We start from the raw sequence: 22864 nt of genomic DNA on the forward strand, positions 1-22864 counted from the left end.
TTTCTTTCAGTGAAATACGGAACCGTACCGTATTTTATCTAACGGGTGGCATCCCTAAGTCTAAATATTCCTGTTACATTGCACAACCTTCAATGTTATGTCATAATTACGTAAAATTCTGGCAAATTAGTTCGCAACGAGCCAAACTGTTGCATATACCCTGACTCTGCGTGCAATGAACGCAAGAGAAGTGACACAATTTCACCTGGTTAATATTGCCTGCTAACCTGGATTTCTTTTAGCTAAATATGCAGGTTTAAAAATATATACTTGTGTATTGATTTTAAGAAAGACATTGATGTTTATGGCTAGGTACACGTTGGACAGTCCTTTTTCGCGAATGCGCACCGCATCGATTATATGCAACGTAGGACAGGCTAGATAAACTAGTAATATCATCAAGCATGTGTAGTTAACTAGTGATTATGATTGATTCATTGATTGTTTTTTATAAGATAAGTTTAATGCTAGCTAGCAACTTACCTTGGCTTCTTACTGCATTCGCATAACAGGCAGGCTCCTCATGGAGTGCAATGTAAAACAGGTGGTTAGAGCGTTGGACTAGTTAACCGTAAGGTTGCAAGATTGAATCCCCAAGCTGACAAGGTAAAAATCTGTCGTTCTGCCCCTGAACAAGGCAGTTAAACCACCGTTCCTAGGCCGTCATTGAAAATAAGAATGTGTTCTTAACTGACTTGCCTAGTTAAGGTGTAACATTTTATTTTTTTTCAAGAAATAGGCACATCGGTGTCCAAAAATACCGATTACCGATTGTTATGAAAACTTTCAATCGGCCCTAATTAATCGGCCATTCCGATTAATCGGTCAACCTCTACTCAGGATGGAGAGGGGTCTGTTACTGACGATAGTCCCCAGGAGCGTCCCTCCTCCCTCACGTGTCCCTGTGGTGTGCCTCTGTCTGCAGGCGTTACCTGAAGCACAAGCGTGATGACAGCGTGGAGAAGCAGGACGAGGAGACGGTGGACGTGACGCCCATCATGATCTCTGTGTTCGTTGTCATGTGCTGCTCCATGCTGGTGCTGCTCTACTTCTTCTACGACCACCTGGGTACGACCTGGATATATACCTGTCTCTACCTGCCTATACCTGTCTCTTAATCTAGTTTATGACCACCTGTATATACACCTGTACCCATCTCTACCTGTCACTACCTGTCTCTTAATCTAGTCTATGACCACCTGGATATACACCTGTACCCATCTCTACCTGTCACTAGCTGTCTATACTTGTCTCTTAATCTAGTCTATGACCACCTGTATATACACCTGTACCCATCTCTACCTGTCTATACCTGTCTCTTAATCTAGTCTATGACCACCTGTATATACACCTGTACCCATCTCTACCTGTCTCTACCTGTCTCTACCTGTCTCTTTACCTTTCTCTGCATCTTCTATATGTAGCTACCTATTGGCTTCTCACTCTTTACCCATCTCTCTACCTTAAACTGTCTCTCTCCCTTTACTTGTCTCTCTGCCTTTACTTGTCTCTCCGCCTTTACTTGTCTCTCCACTTTTACCTGTTTCTCCACTTTTACCTGTCTCTCCGCCTTTACCTGTCTCTCCGCCTTTACCTGTCTCTCCGCCTTTACCTGTCTCTCCGCCTTTACTTGTCTCTCCGCCTTTACCTGTCTCTCCGCCTTTACCTGTCTCTCCGCCTTTACTTGTCTCTCCGCCTTTACTTGTCTCTCTGCCTTTACCTGTCTCTCTGCCTTTACCTGTCTCTCTGCCTTGTCTCTCTGCCTTTACCTGTCTCTCTGCCTTTACCGGTCTCTCCGCCTTTACCGGTCTCTCCACTTTATCCTGTCTCTCTGACTTTCTCGCTGGTCTACACTCACTTATCTCTGTCTGTGTAGTGTCTATGATCATTGTTGTATTCTATCCTCTCTGTCTGTGTAGTTTATATGATCATTGGGATATTCTGCCTGGCCTCGTCTGTTGGCCTGTACAGCTGTCTCTGGCCCTTTGTTAGGAGACTCCCCTTCGGGAAGTGCAGGTGAGAGACTTACCATCAACCTAACAAATATCTGTTCATAATCACCAGGAAGTAGTCCACAACCAACCTAACAAAGATCTGTTTATAATCACCAGGAAGTAGTCCACAATCAACCTAAAAATGATCTGTTAATTATCACCAGGAAGTAGTCCACCATCAACCTAACAACAACACAAATCACAAGAGGATTACACAATCAGCCCCAAAAAATAAAACAGAAATTGAATCAACGCAAATAGTTGACTCTTCTCCATCTATTGTTGTATTTATTTATTTTTTGTATAAACTTTTTCCAACTTCTTCCTGGTGTGTGTGTATGCAGGATCCCAGAGAACAACTTGCCTTACTGCCACAAGAGGCCTCAGGTCCGCATGCTGCTGCTGTCAGCCTTCTGCATCGGAGTCAGCGTCACCTGGGGCGTGTTCCGCAACGAAGACCAGTGAGTATTAGGGTGGCAAAATTCCTGAATATTCGGAAAGTAACTTCTACAAAATTCCCAGGTTTTCCATAAATCCCGGTTAGAGGATTCCCGGATTTCCTGCTTATTCCTTCCTGATTCCTGGAATCTTCCAACCGTCTTGCTAGTTGTCTACGCTAGAGATATGAGTAATGTTGCCTGAGACCTGAAGACTGGCTTGAGCCTTTAGCTCCCAGATCTAATGAATGCTTGGGCATCAGGTTTCAGCTCTGTAGCTAACATAGTCTTCCTGAGGCGTTTCATTTTTTTCTTAGGTGGTAGATCAGCTTTAATATTGCAGATAGATTGTTGCCTCCATCAATGTAATTGTCTGCATAATTTTCAATCCCCCATATACATTTCTTTTTATACATACATACATACATACATACATACATACATACATACATATCTTTTAAAAATATATTTTCCTTTATCATTTTCAACTAACCCTACACCCCTCCCCTAATGGGAGTAAACTAATGAACAACAACATTAAACTGAGATATGACTGAAGAGTTAATCAGGGGGATTTCACCAAAAATAGACAGGTCTTTTCCTTTCCAAGGTAGCAAGATCTTATCTATTTTTGCTAACTTTCTATACAAATTTATTGGAGTGAGATCATTTCTTTCTTTCGGGACATTTATGTCCACATCACCGTCAGACCATTTTATTGGTAAACTACACGGTAATGTAAAAGTTGTATTTTTTTATGATCCAATGTGTAATATAGTAAACTTATAATAATATCCAACAATACTTTTGTATTATATGCGCTATGCATTTTGCTAGAATTTTTGCATCACAACACTGAAGTTTAAGAGGTCTCCAATTTTTTTAATGGACTGGATCTTCATAAATACCACTTGGGTCCTGTTTCAGTAATAATGAAATCAGACCTTCTTGTTGAGTGTCTGATAATCTACCATTTATATAGGAGTGGTTAAAACATGCTAATAATGGTCCTCTGAATATATCAAAAATGGTTTGGTATACAGTACCAGTCAAAAGTTTGGACACACCTACTCATTCAAGGGTTTTCTTTATTTTTACTATTTTCTACGTTGTAGAATAATAGTGAAGACATCAAAACTATAAAATAACACATATGGAATCATGTAGTAACCAACAAAGTGCTAAACAAATCAAAATATATTTTATATTTGAGATTCTTCAAAGTAGCCACCTTGATGACAGCTTTGCACACTCTTGGCATTCTCTCAACCAGCTTCACCTTGAAGGAGTTCCCACATATACTGAGCACTCGTTGGCTGCTTTTCCTTCACTCTGAGGTCCAACTCATCCCAAACCATATCAATTTGGTTGAGGTTGGGGGATTGTGGAGGCCAGGTCATCTGATGCATCACTCCATCACTCTCCTTCTTGGAAAAATAGCCTTTACACAGCCTGGAGGTGTGTTGGGTCATTGTCCTGTTGAAAAACAAATGATAGTCACACTAAGCGCAAACCAGATGGGATGGTGTATCGCTGCACAATGCTGTGGTAGCCATGCTGGTTAAGTGTGCCTTGAATTCTAAATAAATCACTAACCAGAAACCATGGATGGATGGCGGCATTCGCGCAAAACTGAAAGCGTGATCCACCGCATTTAACCATGGAAAGAGGTCTGGGAATATGACTGAATATAAAGAATGTAGTTATTCCCTCCGCAAGGCACTCAAACAAGCAAAATGCCAGTACAGGGACAAGGTGGAGTCGTAATTCAACGGCTCAGACACGAGACGTATGTGGCAGGGTCTACAGGAAATCCCAGACTACAAAAAGAAAACCAGCCACGTCACGGACACCGATGTCACGCTTCCGGACAAGCTAAACACCTGCTTTGCCCGCTTTGAGGATGACACAGTTCCACCATCGCGGCCCGCTAACAAGGACTGCGCCCCCTCTCTCCTTCTCCGTGGCTGACGTGAGTAAAACATTTAAACGTGTTAACCCTCGTAAGGCTGCTGGCCCAGATGCCATCCCTAGCCGTGTCCTCAGAGCATGCACAGACCAGCGGGCTGGTGTGTTTACAGACATATTCAATCGCTCCCTATCTCAGTCTGTTGTCCCCACATGCTTCAAGATGGCTACCATTGTTCCTGTACCCAAGAAGGCAAAGATAACTGAACTAAATGACTATCGCCCCGTAGCACTCACTTCTGTCATCATGAAGTGCTTTGAGAGACTAGTCAAGGATCATATCACTTCCACCTTACCGGCCACCCTAGAAACACTTCAGTTTGCATACCGCCCCAACAGTTCCACAGACGACGCAATCGCCATCACACTGCCCTATCCCATCTGGACAAGAGGAATACCTATGTAAGAATGCAGCTCAGCATGACTACAGCTCAGCATTCAACACCATAGTACCCTCCAAGCTCATCATCAAGCTGGAGGCCCTGGGTCTCAACCCTGCCCAATTGGGTCCTGGACTTTCTGATGGGCCACCCCCAAGTGGTGAAGGTAGGAAACAACATCTCCACTTCACTGACCCTCAACACTGGGGCCCCACAAGGGTTCGTGCTCAGCCCCCTCCTGTACTCCCTGTTCACCCACGACTGCGTGGCCATGCACGCCTCCAACTCAATCATCAAGTTTGCAGACAACACAACAGTAGTGGGCTTGATTACCAACAACGATGAGACCGCCTACTGGGAGGAGGTGAGGGCACTCGGAGTGTGGTGTCAGGAAAACAACCTCTCACTCAATGTCAACAAAACAAAGGAGATGATCGTGGACTTCAGGAAACAGCAGAGGGAGCACCCCCCTATCCACATCGAAGGGACAGCAGTGGAGAAGGTGGAACGTTTTATGTTCCTTGGCGTACACATCACGTACAAACTGAAATTGTCCACCCACACAGACAGCGTGGTGAAGAAGGCGCAACAGCACCTCTTCAACCTCAGGAGGCTGAATAAATTTGGCTTGTCACCCAAAACCCTGACAAACTTTTACAGATGCACAATCGAGAGCATCCTGTTGGGGTTTATCACAGCCTGGTACGGCAACTGCACCGCCCTCAACCACAAGTCTCTCCAGAGGGTGGTGCGGTCTGCACAAAGCATCACCAGGGGCAAACTACCTGCCCTCCAAGACACCTACAGCACCCAATGTCACAGGAAGGCCAAAAAGATCATCAAGGACATCAACCACCCGAGCCACTGCCTGTTCACACCGCTATCATCCAGAAGGCGAGGTCAGTACAGGTACATCAAAGCTGGGACCGAGAGACTGAAATCAGCTTCTATCTCAAGGCCATCAGACTGCTAAACAGCAATCACTAACTCAGAGAGGCTGCTGCCCACATTGAGACCCAATCACTGGACACTTTAGTAAATGGATCACTAGTCACTTTAAACAATGCCACTCTAAATAATGCCACTTTAATAATGTGTGCATATCTTACATTACTCATATCACATGTACACTACCGTTCAAAAGTTTGGGGTCACTTAGAATTGTCCTTGGTTTTGAAAAAAATGCTATTTTTTTTTGTCCATTAAAATAACATCAAATTGATCAGAAATACAGTGTAGACATTGTTAATGTTGTAAATGACTATTGTAGCTGGAAACTGCAGATTTTTTTTAAATGGAATATTTACATAGGCGTACAGAGGCCAATTATCAGCAACCATCACTCCTGTGTTCCAATGGCACATTGTGTTTGCTAATCCAAGTTGATCATTTTAAAAGGCTAATTGATCATTAGAAAACCCTTTTGCAATTATGTTAGCACAGCTGAAAACTGTTGTTCTGATTAAAGAAGCAATAATACTGGCCTTCTTTAGACTAGTTGAGTATCTGGAGCATAAGCATTTGTGGGTTCGATTACAGGCTCGAAATGGCCAGAAGCAAAGAACCTTCTTCTGAAACTCATCAGTCTATTCATGTTCTGAGAAATGAAGGCTATTCCATGTGAGAAATTGCCAAGAAACTGAAGATCTCGTTCAACGCTGTGTATTACTCCCTTCACAGAACAGCGCAAACTGGCCTCTAACCAGAATAGAAAGAGGAGTGGGAGGCCCCGGTGCACAACTGAGCAAGAGGACAAGTACATTAGTGTCTAGTTTGAGAAACAGACGCCTCACAAGTCCTCAACTGGCAGCTTCATTAAATAGAACTGACAAAACACCAGTCTCAACGTCAATAGTGAAGAGGAGAATCCGGGATGCTGGCCTTCTAGGCCTTCACATGAGTCTTTCTGTACAGCTGTTGATTTTACATTATTAATATAAAACAAATCCACATACTTAGCTTCAGTTAGTGGAGATGGAGGAGACTGAAACAAAAACATGTGCTTAAAGTCCTTCACTTCCTCTTTCAAAATGTAATTTGGTGAATCATGGGTGACTCCGTCATTTGTTACATGTTTCAGTAAATTATTTTTAGTAGCATTTCTGTATTGAAGATTAAAAAAAGAATTGTCCTTGAAGCTCAGAGACAGGATTGTTTTGAGGCACAGATCTTAGGAAGGGTACCATTTGAAGGTCCCCCAAGAACACAGTGGCCTCCATCATTCTTAAATGGAAGAAGTCTGGAACCACCAAAACTTCCTAGAGCTGTCCGCCCCGGCCAAACTGAGCAATTGAGTTCCTCTGTGGAGATGGGAGAACCTTCCAGATGGACAACCATCTCTGCAGCACTCCACCAATCAGGCCTTTATGGTAGAGTGGCGAGACGGAAGCCACTCCTCAGCAAAAGGCACATAACAGCCCGCTTGGAGTTTGCCAAAAGGCACCTAAAGCACTTTCAGACCATGAGAAACAAGATTCTCTGGTTTGATGAAACCAAGATTGAACTCTTTGGCCTGAATGCCAAGCGTCACGCCTGGAGGAAACCTGGCACCATCCCTGGCACCATCCCTACCTATCATGCTTTGGGGATGTTTTTCAGAGGCAGGGACTGGGAGACTTGTCAGGATCGAGGGAAAGATGAACGGAGCAAAGTACAGAGAGATCCTTGATGAAAACCTGCTCCAGAGCGCTCAGGACCTCAGACTGGGGCGAAGGTTCACCTTCCAACAGGACAATGACCCTAAGCACACAGCCAAGACAACGCAGGCGTGGCTTTGGGACTCTGAATGTCCTTGAGTGGCCCAGCCAGACTTGGACCTAATTTAACATCTCTGGAGAGACCTGAAAATTGCTGTGCAGCAACTCTGCTCATCCAACCTGACAGAGCTTGAGAGGATCTGCTGAGATGAATGTGAGAAACTCCCTAAATACAGGTGTGCCAAGCTTGTACCATCATACCCAAGAAGACTCGAGGCTGTAATCGCTGCCAAAGGTGCTTCAACAAAGTACTGATTAAGGGTCTGAATACTAATACAAATGTAATATATATATATATTTTTTTTTTATACATTTCCATTTTTTTTAATCCATTTTAGAATAAGGCTGTAACGTATCAAAATGTGGAAAAAGTCAAGGGGTCTGAATACTTTCAGAATGCACTGTATACGTCAATTATTTGATGGTCCGACTGCATTCTGTCCCCAATCCATTTTTTTTATTTAAAAAAAAACTTTTGGTGCCAGAGAGAATGAAATAAGAAAGTAGTCAAGACGACTAGCTTGATTGAGCCTCCTCCATGTATATCTCAGTAGGTCAGGATATTAAACCTCCATGTATATCTCACTAGGTCAGGATATTAAACCTCCTCCATCTATATCTCACTAGTTCAGGGTATTAAACCTCCTCCATGTATATCTCACTAGGTCAGGGTATTAAACCTCCTCCATGTATATCTCACTAGGTCAGGATATTAAACCTCCTCCATGTATATCTCACTAGGTCAGGGTATTAAACCTCCACCATGTATATCTCACTAGGTCAGGATATTAAACCTCCACTATGTATATCTCACTAGGTCAGGGTATTAAACCTCCTCCATGTATATCTCACTAGGTCAGGGTATTAAACCTCCTCCATGTATATCTCACTAGGTCAGGATATTAAACCTCCATGTATATCTCACTAGGTCAGGATATTAAACCTCCTCCATCTATATCTCACTACGTCAGGATATTAAACCTCCATGTATATCTCACTAGGTCAGGGTATTAAACCTCCATATATATCTCACTAGGTCAGGATATTAAACCTCCATGTATATCTCACTAGGTCAGGGTATTAAAACCTCCATGTATATCTCACTAGGTCAGGATATTAAACCTCCTCCATGTATATCTCACTAGGTCAGGATATTAAACCTCCTCCATGTATATCTCACTAGGTCAGGATATTAAACCTCCATGTATATCTCACTAGGTCAGGATATTAAACCTCCTCCATGTATATCTCACTAGGTCAGAATATTAAACCTCTTCCATGTATATCTCACTAGGTCAGGATATTAAACCTCCTCCATGTATATCTCACTACGTCAGGATATTAAACCTCCTCCATGTATATCTCACTAGGTCAGGATATTAAACCTCCTCCATGTATATCTCACTACGTCAGGATATTAAACCTCCTCCATGTATATCTCACTACGTCAGGATATTAAACCTCCTCCATGTATATCTCACTAGGTCAGGATATTAAACCTCCTCCATGTATATCTCACTAGGTCAGGATATTAAACCTCCATGTATATCTCACTAGGTCAGGATATTAAACCTCCATGTATATCTCACTAGGTCAGGATATTAAACCTCCTCCATGTATATCTCACTAGGTCAGGGTATTAAACCTCCATGTATATCTCACTAGTTCAGGATATTAAACCTCCATGTATATCTCACTAGGTCAGGGTATTAAAACCTCCATGTATATCTCACTAGGTCAGGATATTAAACCTCCTCCATGTATATCTCACTAGGTCAGGATATTAAACCTCCATATATATCTCACTAGGTCAGGGTATTAAACCTCCTCCATGTATATCTCACTAGGTCAGGATATTAAACCTCCTCCATGTATATCTCACTAGGTCAGGATATTAAACCTCCATATATATCTCACTAGGTCAGGATATTAAACCTCCATATATATCTCACTAGGTCAGGATATTAAACCTCCATATATATCTCACTAGGTCAGGATGTTAAACCTCCATATATCCACTAGTTCCAATATATCCATGACATTCGTGATTTCCTTAAGTGCATGAGGTTGATAGGTTGTAGTGTGGTTTCCTTTACGATCCATAGAGATATTTAAAACCATATTATAATCTCCCACCATAATAATTTATTTTATTTATTTTTTATTTTATTTAACTAGGCAAGTCAGTTAAGAACAAATTCTTATTTACAATGATGGCCTACCAAAAGGAAAAAGGCCTCCTGCGGGGAGGAGGATTAAAAATACAAAAAATGTAATAAAATACCAATATAGGACAAAACACATATCATGACAAGAGAGACAACACAACACTACATAAAGACAGCCCTAAGACAACATCATAGCAAAGCAGCAACACATGACAACACAGCATGGTAGCAAAACCACATGACAACAACATGGTAGCAACACAGCATCAAACATTGTACAAACATTATTGGGCACAGACAACAGCACAAAGGGCAAGAAGGCAGAGACAACAATACATCACAGAAAACAGCCACACATGTCAGTAAGTGTCCATGTTTGAGTCTTTGAATGAAGAGCTGTGTTTGTTGCAGCTCGTTCCAGTCGCTAGCTGATCATCATTATTTAGACCGTATAGGTTAATGAGCCATATCTGTTTATGGTCAAATAACCTATTTAAAATCATCCATCTACCTTAAGGATCTGTTTGGACAATTTGCACATTCAGATCAAAATTACTGTTAATTAATATCATCACCCCTTTTGATTTTCTTTGCCCATGGGAGAAGTATATTTCACCCCCAGTCCTTTTTCCACACAGCTTCATCTAACATTGCTGAATGAGTTTCCTGTAAACAATAGATATTATATTCCTTCTCTTTTAGCCAGGTAAATACTGATTGTCTTTTCATATTATCTGCTAAGCCATTACAGTTATAACTGGCTATACTTATTTCACCATAATGAGATACAAATTTCAATTCTATGTTTGTAAACTCACCATTAAAAAGTATCATAGTGACTGAGTGTCCGTATAGCTGTACTGTGATATTTACATTGCTACTTGAGGCGTTTTGTTTGTGCTGGCTAACTGTTGTTCCTGCCATCTGCTGTGTGCTCTCCTAGGTGGGCGTGGGTGTTACAAGACGCCCTGGGCATAGCCTTCTGTCTCTACATGCTCAAGACTATCAGACTGCCCACGTTTAAGGTGCATACACCATTTTAATGTTTTATTTAACTAGGCAAGTCAGTTAAGAACTAATTCTTATTTACAATGACGGCCTACACCGGCCAAACCCGGACGATGCTGGGTCAATTGTGTGCCTCCATATGGGACTCCCAATCACAGCCGGTTGTGATAGAGCCTGGATTCGAATCAGGGTGTCTATAATGACGCCTCTAGCACTGAGATGCAGTGCCTTAGGCTGCTGCGCCACTCAGGAGCCCACCAGTATAGAGATCCTATAATGATATAGTTTGTATGATTCTATATGTACAGTTGAAGTCGGAAGTTTACATACACCTTAGCCAAATACATATAAACTCAGTTTTTCACAAATCCTAGTAATTATTCCCTGTCTTAGGTCAGTTAGGATCACAAATTTATTTTAAGAATGTGAATGTCAGAATAATAGCAGAGAGAATGATTTATGTCAGCTTTTATTTCTTTCATCACATTGCCAGTGGGTCAGAAGTTTACATACACTCAATTAGTATTTGGTAGCATTGCTTTTAAATTGTTTAACTTGGGTCAAACGTTTCTGGTAGCCTCCACAAGCTTCCCACTATAAGTTGGGTGGATTTTGGTCCATTCCTCCTGACAGAGCTGGTGTAACTGAGTCAGGTTTGTAGGCCTCCTTGCTTGCACACGCTTTTTCAGTTCTGCCCACAAATATTCTATAGGATTGAAGTCAGGGCTTTGTGATGGCCACTCCAATACCTTGACTTTGTTGTCCTTAAGCCATTTTGCCACAACTTTGGAAGTATGCTTGGGGTCATTGTCCATTTGCGACCAAGCTTTAACTTCCTGACTGATGTCTTGAGATGTTGCTTCAATATATCCACATACTTTTCCTACCTCATGATGCCATCTATTTTGTGAAGTGCACCAGTCCCTCCTGCAGCAAAGCACCCCACAATATTATGTTGCCACACCCGTGCTGCACGGTTGGGATGGTGTGCTTCGGCTTGCAAGCCTCCCCCTTTTTCCTCCAAACATAACGATGGTCATTATGGCCAAACGGTTCTATTTTTGTTTCATCAGACCAGAGAACATTTCTCCAAAAAGTACGTTCTTTGTCCCCATGTGCAGTTGCAAACTGTAGTCTGACTTTTTTTATGGCGGGTTTGGAGCAGTGGCTTCTTCCTTGCTGAGCGGCCTTTCAGGTTATGTCGATATAGGACTCATTTTACTGTGGATATAGATACTTCTGTACCTGTTACCTCCAGCATCTTCACAAGGTCCTTTGCTGCTGTTCTGGAATTGATTTGCACTTTTCGCACCAAAGTACGTTCATCTCTAGGAGACAGAACACGTCTCCTACCTGAGCGGTATGACGGCTGCGTTGTCCCATGGTGTTTATACTTGCGTACTATTGTTTGTACAGAGGAACTTGGTACCTTCAGGCGTTTGGAAATTGCTCCCAAGGATGAACCAGACTTGTGAAGGTCTACAATTTTTTTTCTGGGGTCTTGGTTGATTTCTTTTGATTTTCCCATGATGTCAAGCAAAGAGACACTAAGTTTGAAGGTAGGCCTTGAAATACATCCACAGGTACACCTCCAATTGACTCAGGCTAATTTACATCATTTATCAGAAGCTTCTAAAGCTATGACATCATTTTCTGGAATTTTCCAAGCTGTTTATTAAAGGCACAGTCAACTTAGTGTATGTAAACTTCTGATCCACTGGAATTGTGATACATTGAATTATAAGTGAAATAATCTGTCTGTAAACAATTGTTGGAAAAATGACTTGTGTCACGCACAAAGTAGATGTCCTAACCGACTTGCCAAAACTATAGTTTGTTAACAAGAAATTTGTGGAGTGGTTGAAAAACGAGTTTTAATGACTCCAACTTAAGTGTATGTAAACTTCCGACTTCAACTGTAATTCAATCAATACACGTAGATGGATCATTGTGTAACAGGGCGGAAGGTAGCCGAGCGGTGGGCCAGCAACCAAAATGTTGCTAGTTCGATTCCCAGAGCCGACAAGGTAAAAAAAAATATTTATGTGCCCTTGAGCAAGGCACTTATCCCTAATTGCTCCAGGATCTACATTGATAATGGCAGTTCCTGGCTGTGACCCCACTCTCCGAGTTGGGATATTACAAAAAATAAAATAAAAAACATTTCCAATTCACACATGCGTATTAATACACACTTGTACATGTGTGAAATAGGACAAATACAAGCACTAACTAAATGATTATATAACATACTGACCATAGAAGTAGAATCACTAGAAAGGGAATATCCCGTTCAAGTCAATGGATATATGTGTGTCATTTTAAAGTGGTACTGACCACATTAACTAGCTAGGGCCAGGAGTTGTACTGATGATCATGCATGTGTGTGTTAATGACCAGGAGTTTTTTTCCCGACCCCGTGACAAGCAGTGACCTCTCTATCTAACCTCATTGAACAACATCCATAAGCTGGAAAAGTGGTATTAATGTCTTCTTCTTCTTCCATGTGTTCTGCTCCAGGCCTGCACCATGCTGCTGGTGACTCTGTTTGTCTACGATGTTTTCTTTGTTTTTATTACTCCTCTCTTTACCAAGGTACGTCACAGTGGAGCCCCTCCTTTTAAATAGGAAATATTGATACCTTTTAATTATAAGGCGCTTTTTGTTACAGGATACATTTCTGATATTTTGACCAATTATTGTCAAAAAGCTGATCTGATTGGTCAAAAGACCAATTACTGAAAAAAGATAAGACTTAGGCGGTGCTATACAGGCGGTGCTAAACAGTGCCTTCAGAAAGTATTCCTTCTTTTCACTCTGTCATTTAGGTTAGTATTGTGGAGTAACTACAATGTTGTTGATCCATCCTGTTTTCTCATATCACAGCCAATAAACTCTGAAACTGTTTTAAAGTTACCATTGGCCTCATAACTGAGTTAGGAAGGACGCCTTTATCTTTGTAGTGACTGGGTGTATAGATAATTAATAACTTCACCATGCTCGAAGGGAGATTCAATGTCAATTTATTTTTTACCCATCTACCAATAGGTGCCCTTCTTTGCCTGGCATTGGAAAACCTCCCTGGTCTTTGTGCTTGAATATGTGTTTTAAATTCACTGCTCGACTGAGGGACCGTACAGATAATTGTATGTATGGAGTACAGAGATTAAGTTAGTCATTAAAAAATCATGTTAAACACTATTATTGCACACAGAGTGAGTCCATGCAACTTATTATGTGACTTGATAAGCACATTTTTACTCCTGAACTTAATTAGGCTTGCCATAACAAAAGGGTGTGAATACTTTCTGAACGCAATGTATGTGCTATACATGAAGGAGTAACTAACTGGCTAGATAAATGGACTACATTATCAGTGTTTCCCAAACTCGGTCCTGGGGCCCCCGCTTGGGTGAACTTTTTTTCCCCCCCTAGTACTACACAATTGATTCAAAAAACCAAGTCATCATCAAGCTTTGTTTGTTTGAATCAGCTGTATAGTGCTAGTGCAAAAAACAACACGTGCACCTAGTGGGGGCCCCGGGACCAAGTTTGGGAAACCCTGCATTAAGCCACTACCATGTTGTTGTCCTGTGTTTGTCTCCTCAGAGTGGTCATAGTATTATGGTGGAGGTGGCGGCTGGGCCCTCTGACTCCTCCACACATGAAAAGGTACAGTAGGCATCGATTTGATTTGATTAGGTCTCATATGACAGTTGTTCTTTCACTTGAACTGATGTAACAATAGAAGGCTGTAATGATGTAACTAATAGAGGATGCTCACTGTCCTTGCTGGCCTTCCTCCAGCTTCCTATGGTGCTCAAAGTGCCCCGCCTCAACTCCTCCCCTCTGGCTCTGTGTGACAGGCCCTTTTCTCTGCTTGGATTTGGCGACATCTTAGTACCAGGTAATACTACTCTACTATACTCTACTACTGTACTGTACTCTATTACTGTACTATAGTCTACTACTGTACTGTACTCTATTACTGTACTATAGTCTACTACTGTACTGTACTCTACTACTGTACTGTACTCTACTACTGTACTGTACTCTACTACTGTACTATAGTCTACTACTGTACTATACTCTATTACTGTACTATAGTCTACTACTGTACGGAGCTGTGAAGGGAACGGCACCTCCATACCTTCAGGCTCTGATCAGGCCCTACACCCAAACAAGGGCACTGCGTTCATCCACCACTGGCCTGCTGGCCCCCCTACCTCTGAGGAAGCACAGTTCCCGCTCAGCCCAGTCAAAACTGTTTGCTGCTCTGGCACCCCAATGGTGGAACAAGCTCCTTCACGACGCCAGGACAGCGGAGTCAATCATCACCTTCCGGAGACACCTGAAACCCCACCTCTTTAAGGAATACCTAGGATAGGATAAAGTAATCCTTCTAACCCCCCCCCCCCCCCCTTAAAAGATTTAGATGCACTATTGTAAAGTGGTTGTTCCACTGGATATCATAAGGTGAATGCACCATTTTGTAAGTCGCTCTGGATAAGAGCGTCTGCTAAATGACTTAAATGTAATGTAATGTACTGTACTGTACTCTACTACTGTACTATAGTCTACGACTGTACTCTACTGTTGTAGTCTCCTACTGTACTGTACTCTATTACTGTACTATAGTCTACTACTGTACTATACTCTACTACTGTACTGTACTCTATTACTGTACTATAGTCTACTACTGTACTATACTCTACTACTGTACTGTACTCTATTACTGTACTATAGTCTACTACTGTACTGTACTCTACTACTGTACTATAGTCTACTACTGTACTGTACTCTACTACTGTACTATAGTCTACTAATGTACTATACTCTACTGTTGTAGTCTCCTACTGTACTGTACTCTATTACTGTACTATAGTCTACTACTAACTCCTGTTATCGTATAATATCTAACTCCTGTTATCGTGTAATATCTAACTCCTGTTAGCGTATAATATCTAACTCCTGTTATCGTATAATATCTAACTCCTGTTAGCGTATAATATCTAACTCCTGTTAGCGTATAATATCTAACTCCTGTTAGCGTATAATATCTAACTCCTGTTATCGTATAATATCAAACTCCTGTTAGCGTATAATATCAAACTCCTGTTAGCGTATAATATCTAACTCCTGTTATCGTACAATATCTAACTCCTGTTATCGTACAATATCTAACTCCTGTTATCGTATAATATCTAACTCCTGTTATCGTATAATATCTAACTCCTGTTATCGTATAATATCTAACTCCTGTTAGCGTATAATATCTAACTCCTGTTATCGTATAATATCTAACTCCTGTTAGCGTATAATATCTAACTCCTGTTATCGTATAATATCTAACTCCTGTTAGCGTATAATATCTAACTCCTGTTAGCGTATAATATCTAACTCCTGTTAGCGTATAATATCTAACTCCTGTTAGCGTATAATATCTAACTCCTGTTATCGTACAATATCTAACTCCTGTTATCGTATAATATCTAACTCCTGTTAGCGTATAATATCTAACTCCTGTTAGCGTATAATATCTAACTCCTGTTAGCGTATAATATCTAACTCCTGTTAGCGTATAATATCTAACTCCTGTTATCGTACAATATCTAACTCCTGTTATCGTACAATATCTAACTCCTGTTAGCGTATAATATCTAACTCCTGTTAGCGTATAATATCTAACTCCTGTTAGCGTATAATATCTAACTCCTGTTAGCGTATAATATCTAACTCCTGTTATCGTACAATATCTAACTCCTGTTATCGTACAATATCTAACTCCTGTTAGCGTATAATATCTAACTCCTGTTAGCGTATAATATCTAACTCCTGTTAGCGTATAATATCTAACTCCTGTTATCGTACAATATCTAACTCCTGTTATCGTATAATATCTAACTCCTGTTAGCGTATAATATCTAACTCCTGTTAGCGTATAATATCTAACTCCTGTTAGCGTATAATATCTAACTCCTGTTAGCGTATCTTTCTATGGCGAGATATCTGCACTCGTCTCTGTTGATCTGACCATGTTCCTTCTTTTTCAGGTCTGCTGATAGCCTACTGTCACAGGTTTGACATCCTAATGCAGTCCTCACGGTTCTATTTCCTGGCCTGCACTATCGGTAAGACCAACACATTTCCATTGTCTTTTTGATAGTCAAAAACTTAATTTGTGTGTAGAGTCTTTTATAACAGCTAGTATTTGTTCCAAACAAGCAGTAACATACCTGCTTCATTCTCCCTCCCCCCTCCACCCACTCTCCTCTCCCTCCTCTCTCTCCCCCTCCACCCACTCTCCTGTCCCTCCTCTCTCTCCCCCTCCACCCACTCTCCTCTCCCTCCTCTCTCTCCCCCTCCACCCACTCTCCTCTCCCTCCTCTCTCTCCCCCTGCACCCACTCTCCTCTCCCTCCTCTCTCTCCCCCTCCAACCACTCTCTCTTTCCCCCTCCACCCACTCTCCTCTCCCCCTCCACCCACTCTCCTCTCCCTCCTCTCTCTCTGTCCTCCCTGAAGGTTATGGTGTTGGGCTGCTCATCACCTTCGTAGCTCTGGCCCTGATGCAGATGGGTCAGCCGGCCCTGTTATACCTGGTGCCTTGCACCCTCCTCTCCAGCCTGGCGGTGGCGCTGTGGCGCAAAGAGCTGCCATTATTCTGGACAGGAAGTGGATTTGTGGTGATTACCAGTTTGATATGAGTGCCTTCTTCTTCTACGGAAAGAAACATTTCTAGTGTTATGTAACACAAAGTAAACCTAGAATTTAAAGTTGAGTACCGTAACCCCGAAAACAGATATAATCCGCTTCTTCGTTCCAACATGCTGTTTCTGTTTGCTGTCCCCCTGCTCTGCTCCGTCCCTTCCTGTTCTATACTGTCATTTTACTGTGGATTCTCTGCTTTGCTGCTGAGGGCTCCAGGGTCTGTGTCTGTCACCCGCCTGTATTCTCTCATTGTATTCCTCTGCTCCTAGATAAGTGTCATATTGTCTTAATAGATTGTCCTGTGGTGTTAGAATAGATGCTTCTAGGGTCATTAAACACCATTGGTAGGTAGAGTCATGATGAATTCACACATTGACAACATTAATAGTATCTGGTGATGACAAGGGGAGTGTACAGAACTGGCTCTCACCCATTTTCTCTGAACTGCAAATTGTGACAATGCTTCTATAAGCTACTGGGTTTGAATATGGTGTGAAACGATGTGCTCTGAAGCAACTTTCCTTCCTGAGAATGTTTTTCCCCTCTGTGTGTCTGAGGTAGCCTGGTCCCCAAATATGTTTGTGCTGTATGGCCAACCCAGGGCACCAGTTTTATCTGAGGTGTTTTCTAGCTCAATGTACAGCCATACCTCTGCTAACGGTCTACCAGGCTGGCTATCACATTCCTCCAGTCAGTGGTGATTCTAGTGAAGGACAACAACCACATGATAGAAAAACCACCAAGGCTTTATTTAAGCCGATTGATCCACTTCAGAGGAATGGCTGTGTATTTTGTTGGCATCCTGCATAAACAATCTTATCTGTGTGCCTATTGTTGTCAATAGTCTGTCTAACAGACTTGTTCCACAGTGGTCTGATGTCTCCACTCTGTTTATCCCTCTCAGCCTCCCATAGTTCTGCAACCAATCAACTGTATGCAAACCCCAGGACCACCCACAGAGGACCCCCTCACCAATCCTGAGCCACAAGGTCCTGATGCAACCAATCAGAGTGAGGACACTCCCCTTCCAGAGAAGGAGGCCAGCAAATCAGAGTAAAGGACTTCTAGGATGCCAATTTCTTATTCATTTCATTTTATTTTTGACACATAGGATCTCAATGGAACGCTATAAGTTCTTAACAAATTATAAACATTTCAGTGCACTTGGTGTGAAAAAGGGTAAGAAAAGGACTGACGGGAGAGAGGGAGGGCACTCAGCCTACAGTGGCAGTTCTTCAACGTGTGAAACACCTTGGGGTCAGCAGGATCAGCTCTGGCTAGGAGTCCTGGATGATGCGTTGTAGACTAAGATCAAAGAGCACAACATACACAGCCCCGACTGCGACCTACGCTGACTTAACGCCCCTCTCATGAGTTTTATCATCCTGTCACATAAAATAGATGTTCTGTCTCCAAACTCTCCTGTCCTCCATTCTTTACTTGATCATTTATCCCAGCAGTACTACGCAGAATAGCAGTCAACAAGCTCCGCAACTAGAAGGTCAATGTGTTGCAGTCCTACATCAGAAGCTCTGTCGGTCAGCTTATTCCCATTTTTTCTTCTCCTTTATTAAGTACCATGAAGAAGAAGAACCACACTATGGCCTGTCCCTCTGTTTATGAAAGATGACGGAAGTATCTACCGTACATACCCTTTATCATGTGGTGCTATCATGGATTCTCAACTACCTAAAAGGTATAGAATGATTATTGATTTAGGGCATCGAGGGGCGGTTTCCTTGTGGACTAAAAAGCAAGCTTAATGGAGAATCTCCATGTAAATTGTTATAAATCCTGGATAAAAGGCTTAATCCGTGTCCGGGAAACCTTCTCCAATAGTTTTTTGATTGGTTTAAATCTGACCTTATGACCTTTTGTTTTTGCATGCTATGGGTTTGGTTTAGACCAGGCTGTCAACAATAGTGTGTGGTTTATATAGTAGCTTACACACTGTCTTTATATAATACTAAGGGTGCAACAGTTAATGTTGTCCACACCGTTTCTCTAGTAGATTTTGTGGTCCCATTTTCCATTAGGTGTAAAACCCATGTATTTATGTGCTAGATACATACAGTAGTAGATATGTGTAATTACATTGTAGGCAGCTAGGTTCAAATAGTACTTAAACATGTTTAACAGTTTTTAAAGTTGTAACTAATTAATTACACAAACTACTTACTGGTATGTAACTACCATGTGAACACATGGGTTATAAGGAGACCTAATGTAGAGCAACCGATTTTGGTTATATAATTCATATTGTCTTAATGGGGTTTTGGCCTTACTGGTGTCCATGGTTACAATTGGAATGTCTCTGTCTCTGTGCATAGTGCTTTATGAAGACAGAGTACTGTATTCAAGTGTTAGTTTATGTTTCTTAATTAAACTATGATAAGTGATCATTTTTGTTGTTTGGGGGGAGGGGTGAGGTTGTCTCATGATAATAAACTCAGCAAAAAAAGGAACGTCCTCTCACTGTCAACTATGTTTATTTTCAGCAAACTTAACATGTGTAAATATTTGTATGAACATAACAAGATTCAACAACTGAGACAAACTGAACAAGTTCCACAGACATGTGACTAACAGAAATTGAATAATGTGTCCCTGAACAAAGGGGGGGGGTCAAAATCAAAAGTAACAGTCAGTATCTGGTGTGGCCACCAGCTGCATTAAGTACTGCAGTGCATCTCCACCTCATGGACTGCACCAGATTTGCCAGTTCTTGCTGTGAGATGTTACACCACTCTTCCACCAAGGCACCTGCAAGTTCCTGGACGTGCTCAATGGGATTGAGATCTGGGCTCTTCACTGGCCATGGCAGAACACTGACATTCCTGTCTTGCAGGAAATCATGCACAGAACGAGCAGTATGGCTGGTGGCATTGTCATGCTGGAGGGTCATGTCAGGATTAGCCTGCAGGAAGGGTACCACATGAGGGAGGAGGATGTCTTCCCTGTAACGCACAGCGTTGAGATTGCCTGCAATGACAACAAGCTCAGTCTGATGATGCTGTGACACACGACGGACAGTCCACCTCCAAATCGATCCCGCTCCAGAGTACCGGCCTCCGTGTAACGCTCATTCCTTCGACGATAAACGCGAATCTGACCATCACCCCTGGTAAGACAAAACCACGACTCGACAGTGAAGAGCACTTTTTGCCAGTCCTGTCTGGTCCAGCGACGGTGGGTTTTTGCCCATAGTCGACGTTGTTGCCGGTGATGTCTGGTGAGGACCTGCCTTACAACAGGCCTACAAGCCCTCAGTCCAGCCTCTCTCAGCCTATTGTGGACAGTCTGAGCACTGATGGAGGGATTGTGCGTTGTCCGTCCTGTCTCCCTGTAGCGCTGTCTTAGGCGTCTCACAGTACGGACATTGCAATTTATTGCCCTGGCCACATCTGCAGTCCTCATGCCTCCTTGCAGCATGCCTAAGGCATGTTCACGCAGATGAGCAGGGACCCTGGGCATCTTTCTTTTGGTGTTTTTCAGAGTCAGTAGAAAGGCCTCTTTAGTGTTCTAAGTTTTCATAACTGTGACCGTAATTGCCTACCGTCTAAGCTGTTAGTGTCTTAACAACCATTCCACAGGTGCATGTTAATTGTTTATGGTTCATTGAACAAACATGGGAAACAGTGTTTAAACCCTTTACAATGAAGATCTGTGAAGTTATTTGGATTTTTTACAAATTATCTTTGAAAGACAGGGTCCTGAAAAAGTAGTTTCTTTTTTTTTGCTGAGTTTATAATCGTCTCAATTCTCCAGTGACTTTTTTTTATTTTACTCATTATATTTGCTAAATATTTTGTGTGTGTGTGTGTGCATCCCAAATGGCACCCTGTTTCCTTTATAGTGCACTACTTTTGGACCAGGGTCCATTTGGGACGCACCCAGTGCTTGACTTAGGCAGGAGCTCTCCGGAACTGAATACCAGCACCTCAGATGTTTCTACTGTTTCAGTTCCTGCACCTCTGATAGAAAATTAGGTTAAAAGTATTGTGGAGTTCCCGCACCTAAATATAAACAGTACCGGTACCTATACTAAACAAAAAATACAATATTTAAAGTGTTGGTCCCGTGTTTCATTAGTTGAAATAAAAGAAACCAGAAATATTTCCTACACACAAAATGCTTATTTCTCAAAAACGTTGTGCACAAATTTGTTTACGTCCCTGTTAGTGAGCATTTATCCTTTTCCAAGATAATCCATCCACCTGACAGGTGTGGCATATCAAGAAGCTGATTAAACAGCATGATCATTACAGGTGCACCTTGTGCTGGGGACAATAAAAGGCCAGTCAAAAATAATAATTTGCACCAAAGAAAACAAGTGATAGACAACAATACAGAAAAACGAATGAAATAAAAAACGGTGTGGAGATGTAGGCTTATATGAAAACCACACCACGATATACAATACATATGTACAAAATAAAAAAGATTTGTTAAAACAGATAAAACCTACTAATTATAAATGTATAAAGAAAGTGATCAGTAATCACGAAAAATGTACAGTTCTAACACACAACGCAATGCCACAGATAAAGTTTTGAGGGAGCGTGCAATTGGCATGCTGACTGCAGGACTGTCCGCCAGAGCTATTGCCAGAGAATGTTAATTTCTCTACCATAAGCCGCCTCCAATGTCATTTTTAGAGAATTTTGCAGTACGTCTAACCGGCCGCACAACCACAGACCACTTGTAACCACGCCAGCCCAGGACCTCCACATCCGTCTTCTTCACCTGCGGGATCATCTAAGACCAGCCACCCGGACAGCTGATGAAACTGAGGAGTGTTTCTGTCTGTAATAAAGGCCTTTTGTGGGGAAAAACTCATTCTGATTGGCTGGGCCTGGCTCCCCAGTGGGTGGGCCTATGCCCTCCCAGGCCCACCCATGGCTGCACCCCTACCCAGTCATGTGAAATCCATAGATTAGGGCCAAATTAATTAATTTCAATTGACTGATTTCCTTATATGAACTGTAACTCAGTAAAATCTTTGAAATTGTGGCATGTTGCGTTTATATTGTTGTTCAGGATAGTTTGAGCATACAATATAGCTCAGTATTTGCATTATTTATTTTATACTGTCTTTTTTGCTCATCTTTACCAAGGGATCCAATAATTCCGGACCCCACTGTATATTCCGTAGCTAAACAAAGTAGATGTTTGGTTTTAGTTGTTCCCGTTCATTTAATCACAGCCACGAGTCCATAAACACAGGAAGGACCTGGTCAGTACTGGAAATATAGGTGGTGTTCCCCTGCATCAACCAATGGTTGTGTGCCAAGTTATCGACTGTGCCGTCGGGCACCAGATTGCTATAACATGAGGTTAGCTGATGCGTAAAATACCTATCAAGGCGTAAGATCTGGCATGTGTCAACAACATATGAGTAGAGGAACACCCCTGTGTTAACAGTCTGCTAGAGGTCAAAGGTT

The 22864-nt window shown here is 42.0% G+C and overlaps 1 protein-coding gene across 2 annotated transcripts in view; it reads left to right on the top strand.

The window, feature by feature from the left end:
* sppl2 (signal peptide peptidase-like 2) overlaps window positions 1-19885 on the top strand; it is a 30515-nt gene extending 10630 nt beyond the window's left edge. Inside the window, exons 6-15 of one of the 2 annotated variants that reach the window (XR_001320517.3) lie at window positions 926-1068; window positions 1920-2016; window positions 2339-2455; window positions 10647-10728; window positions 13232-13306; window positions 14321-14383; window positions 14519-14618; window positions 16765-16842; window positions 17235-17485; window positions 18325-19885. Coding sequence is in view for 1 of the 2 variants with exons in the window: in NM_001140333.1 (NP_001133805.1) it covers window positions 926-1068; window positions 1920-2016; window positions 2339-2455; window positions 10647-10728; window positions 13232-13306; window positions 14321-14383; window positions 14519-14618; window positions 16765-16842; window positions 17235-17395; window positions 18325-18477 (1069 nt within the window). In the remaining variant the exon portion in view is untranslated. 2 annotated transcript variants of the gene reach the window in all.
* Window positions 19886-22864: the final 2979 nt, after the last annotated feature.

This window comes from Salmo salar, chromosome 14 (assembly GCF_965601325.2).
Source record: "Salmo salar chromosome 14, fSalSal1, whole genome shotgun sequence".
NCBI lineage: Eukaryota > Metazoa > Chordata > Actinopteri > Salmoniformes > Salmonidae > Salmo > Salmo salar.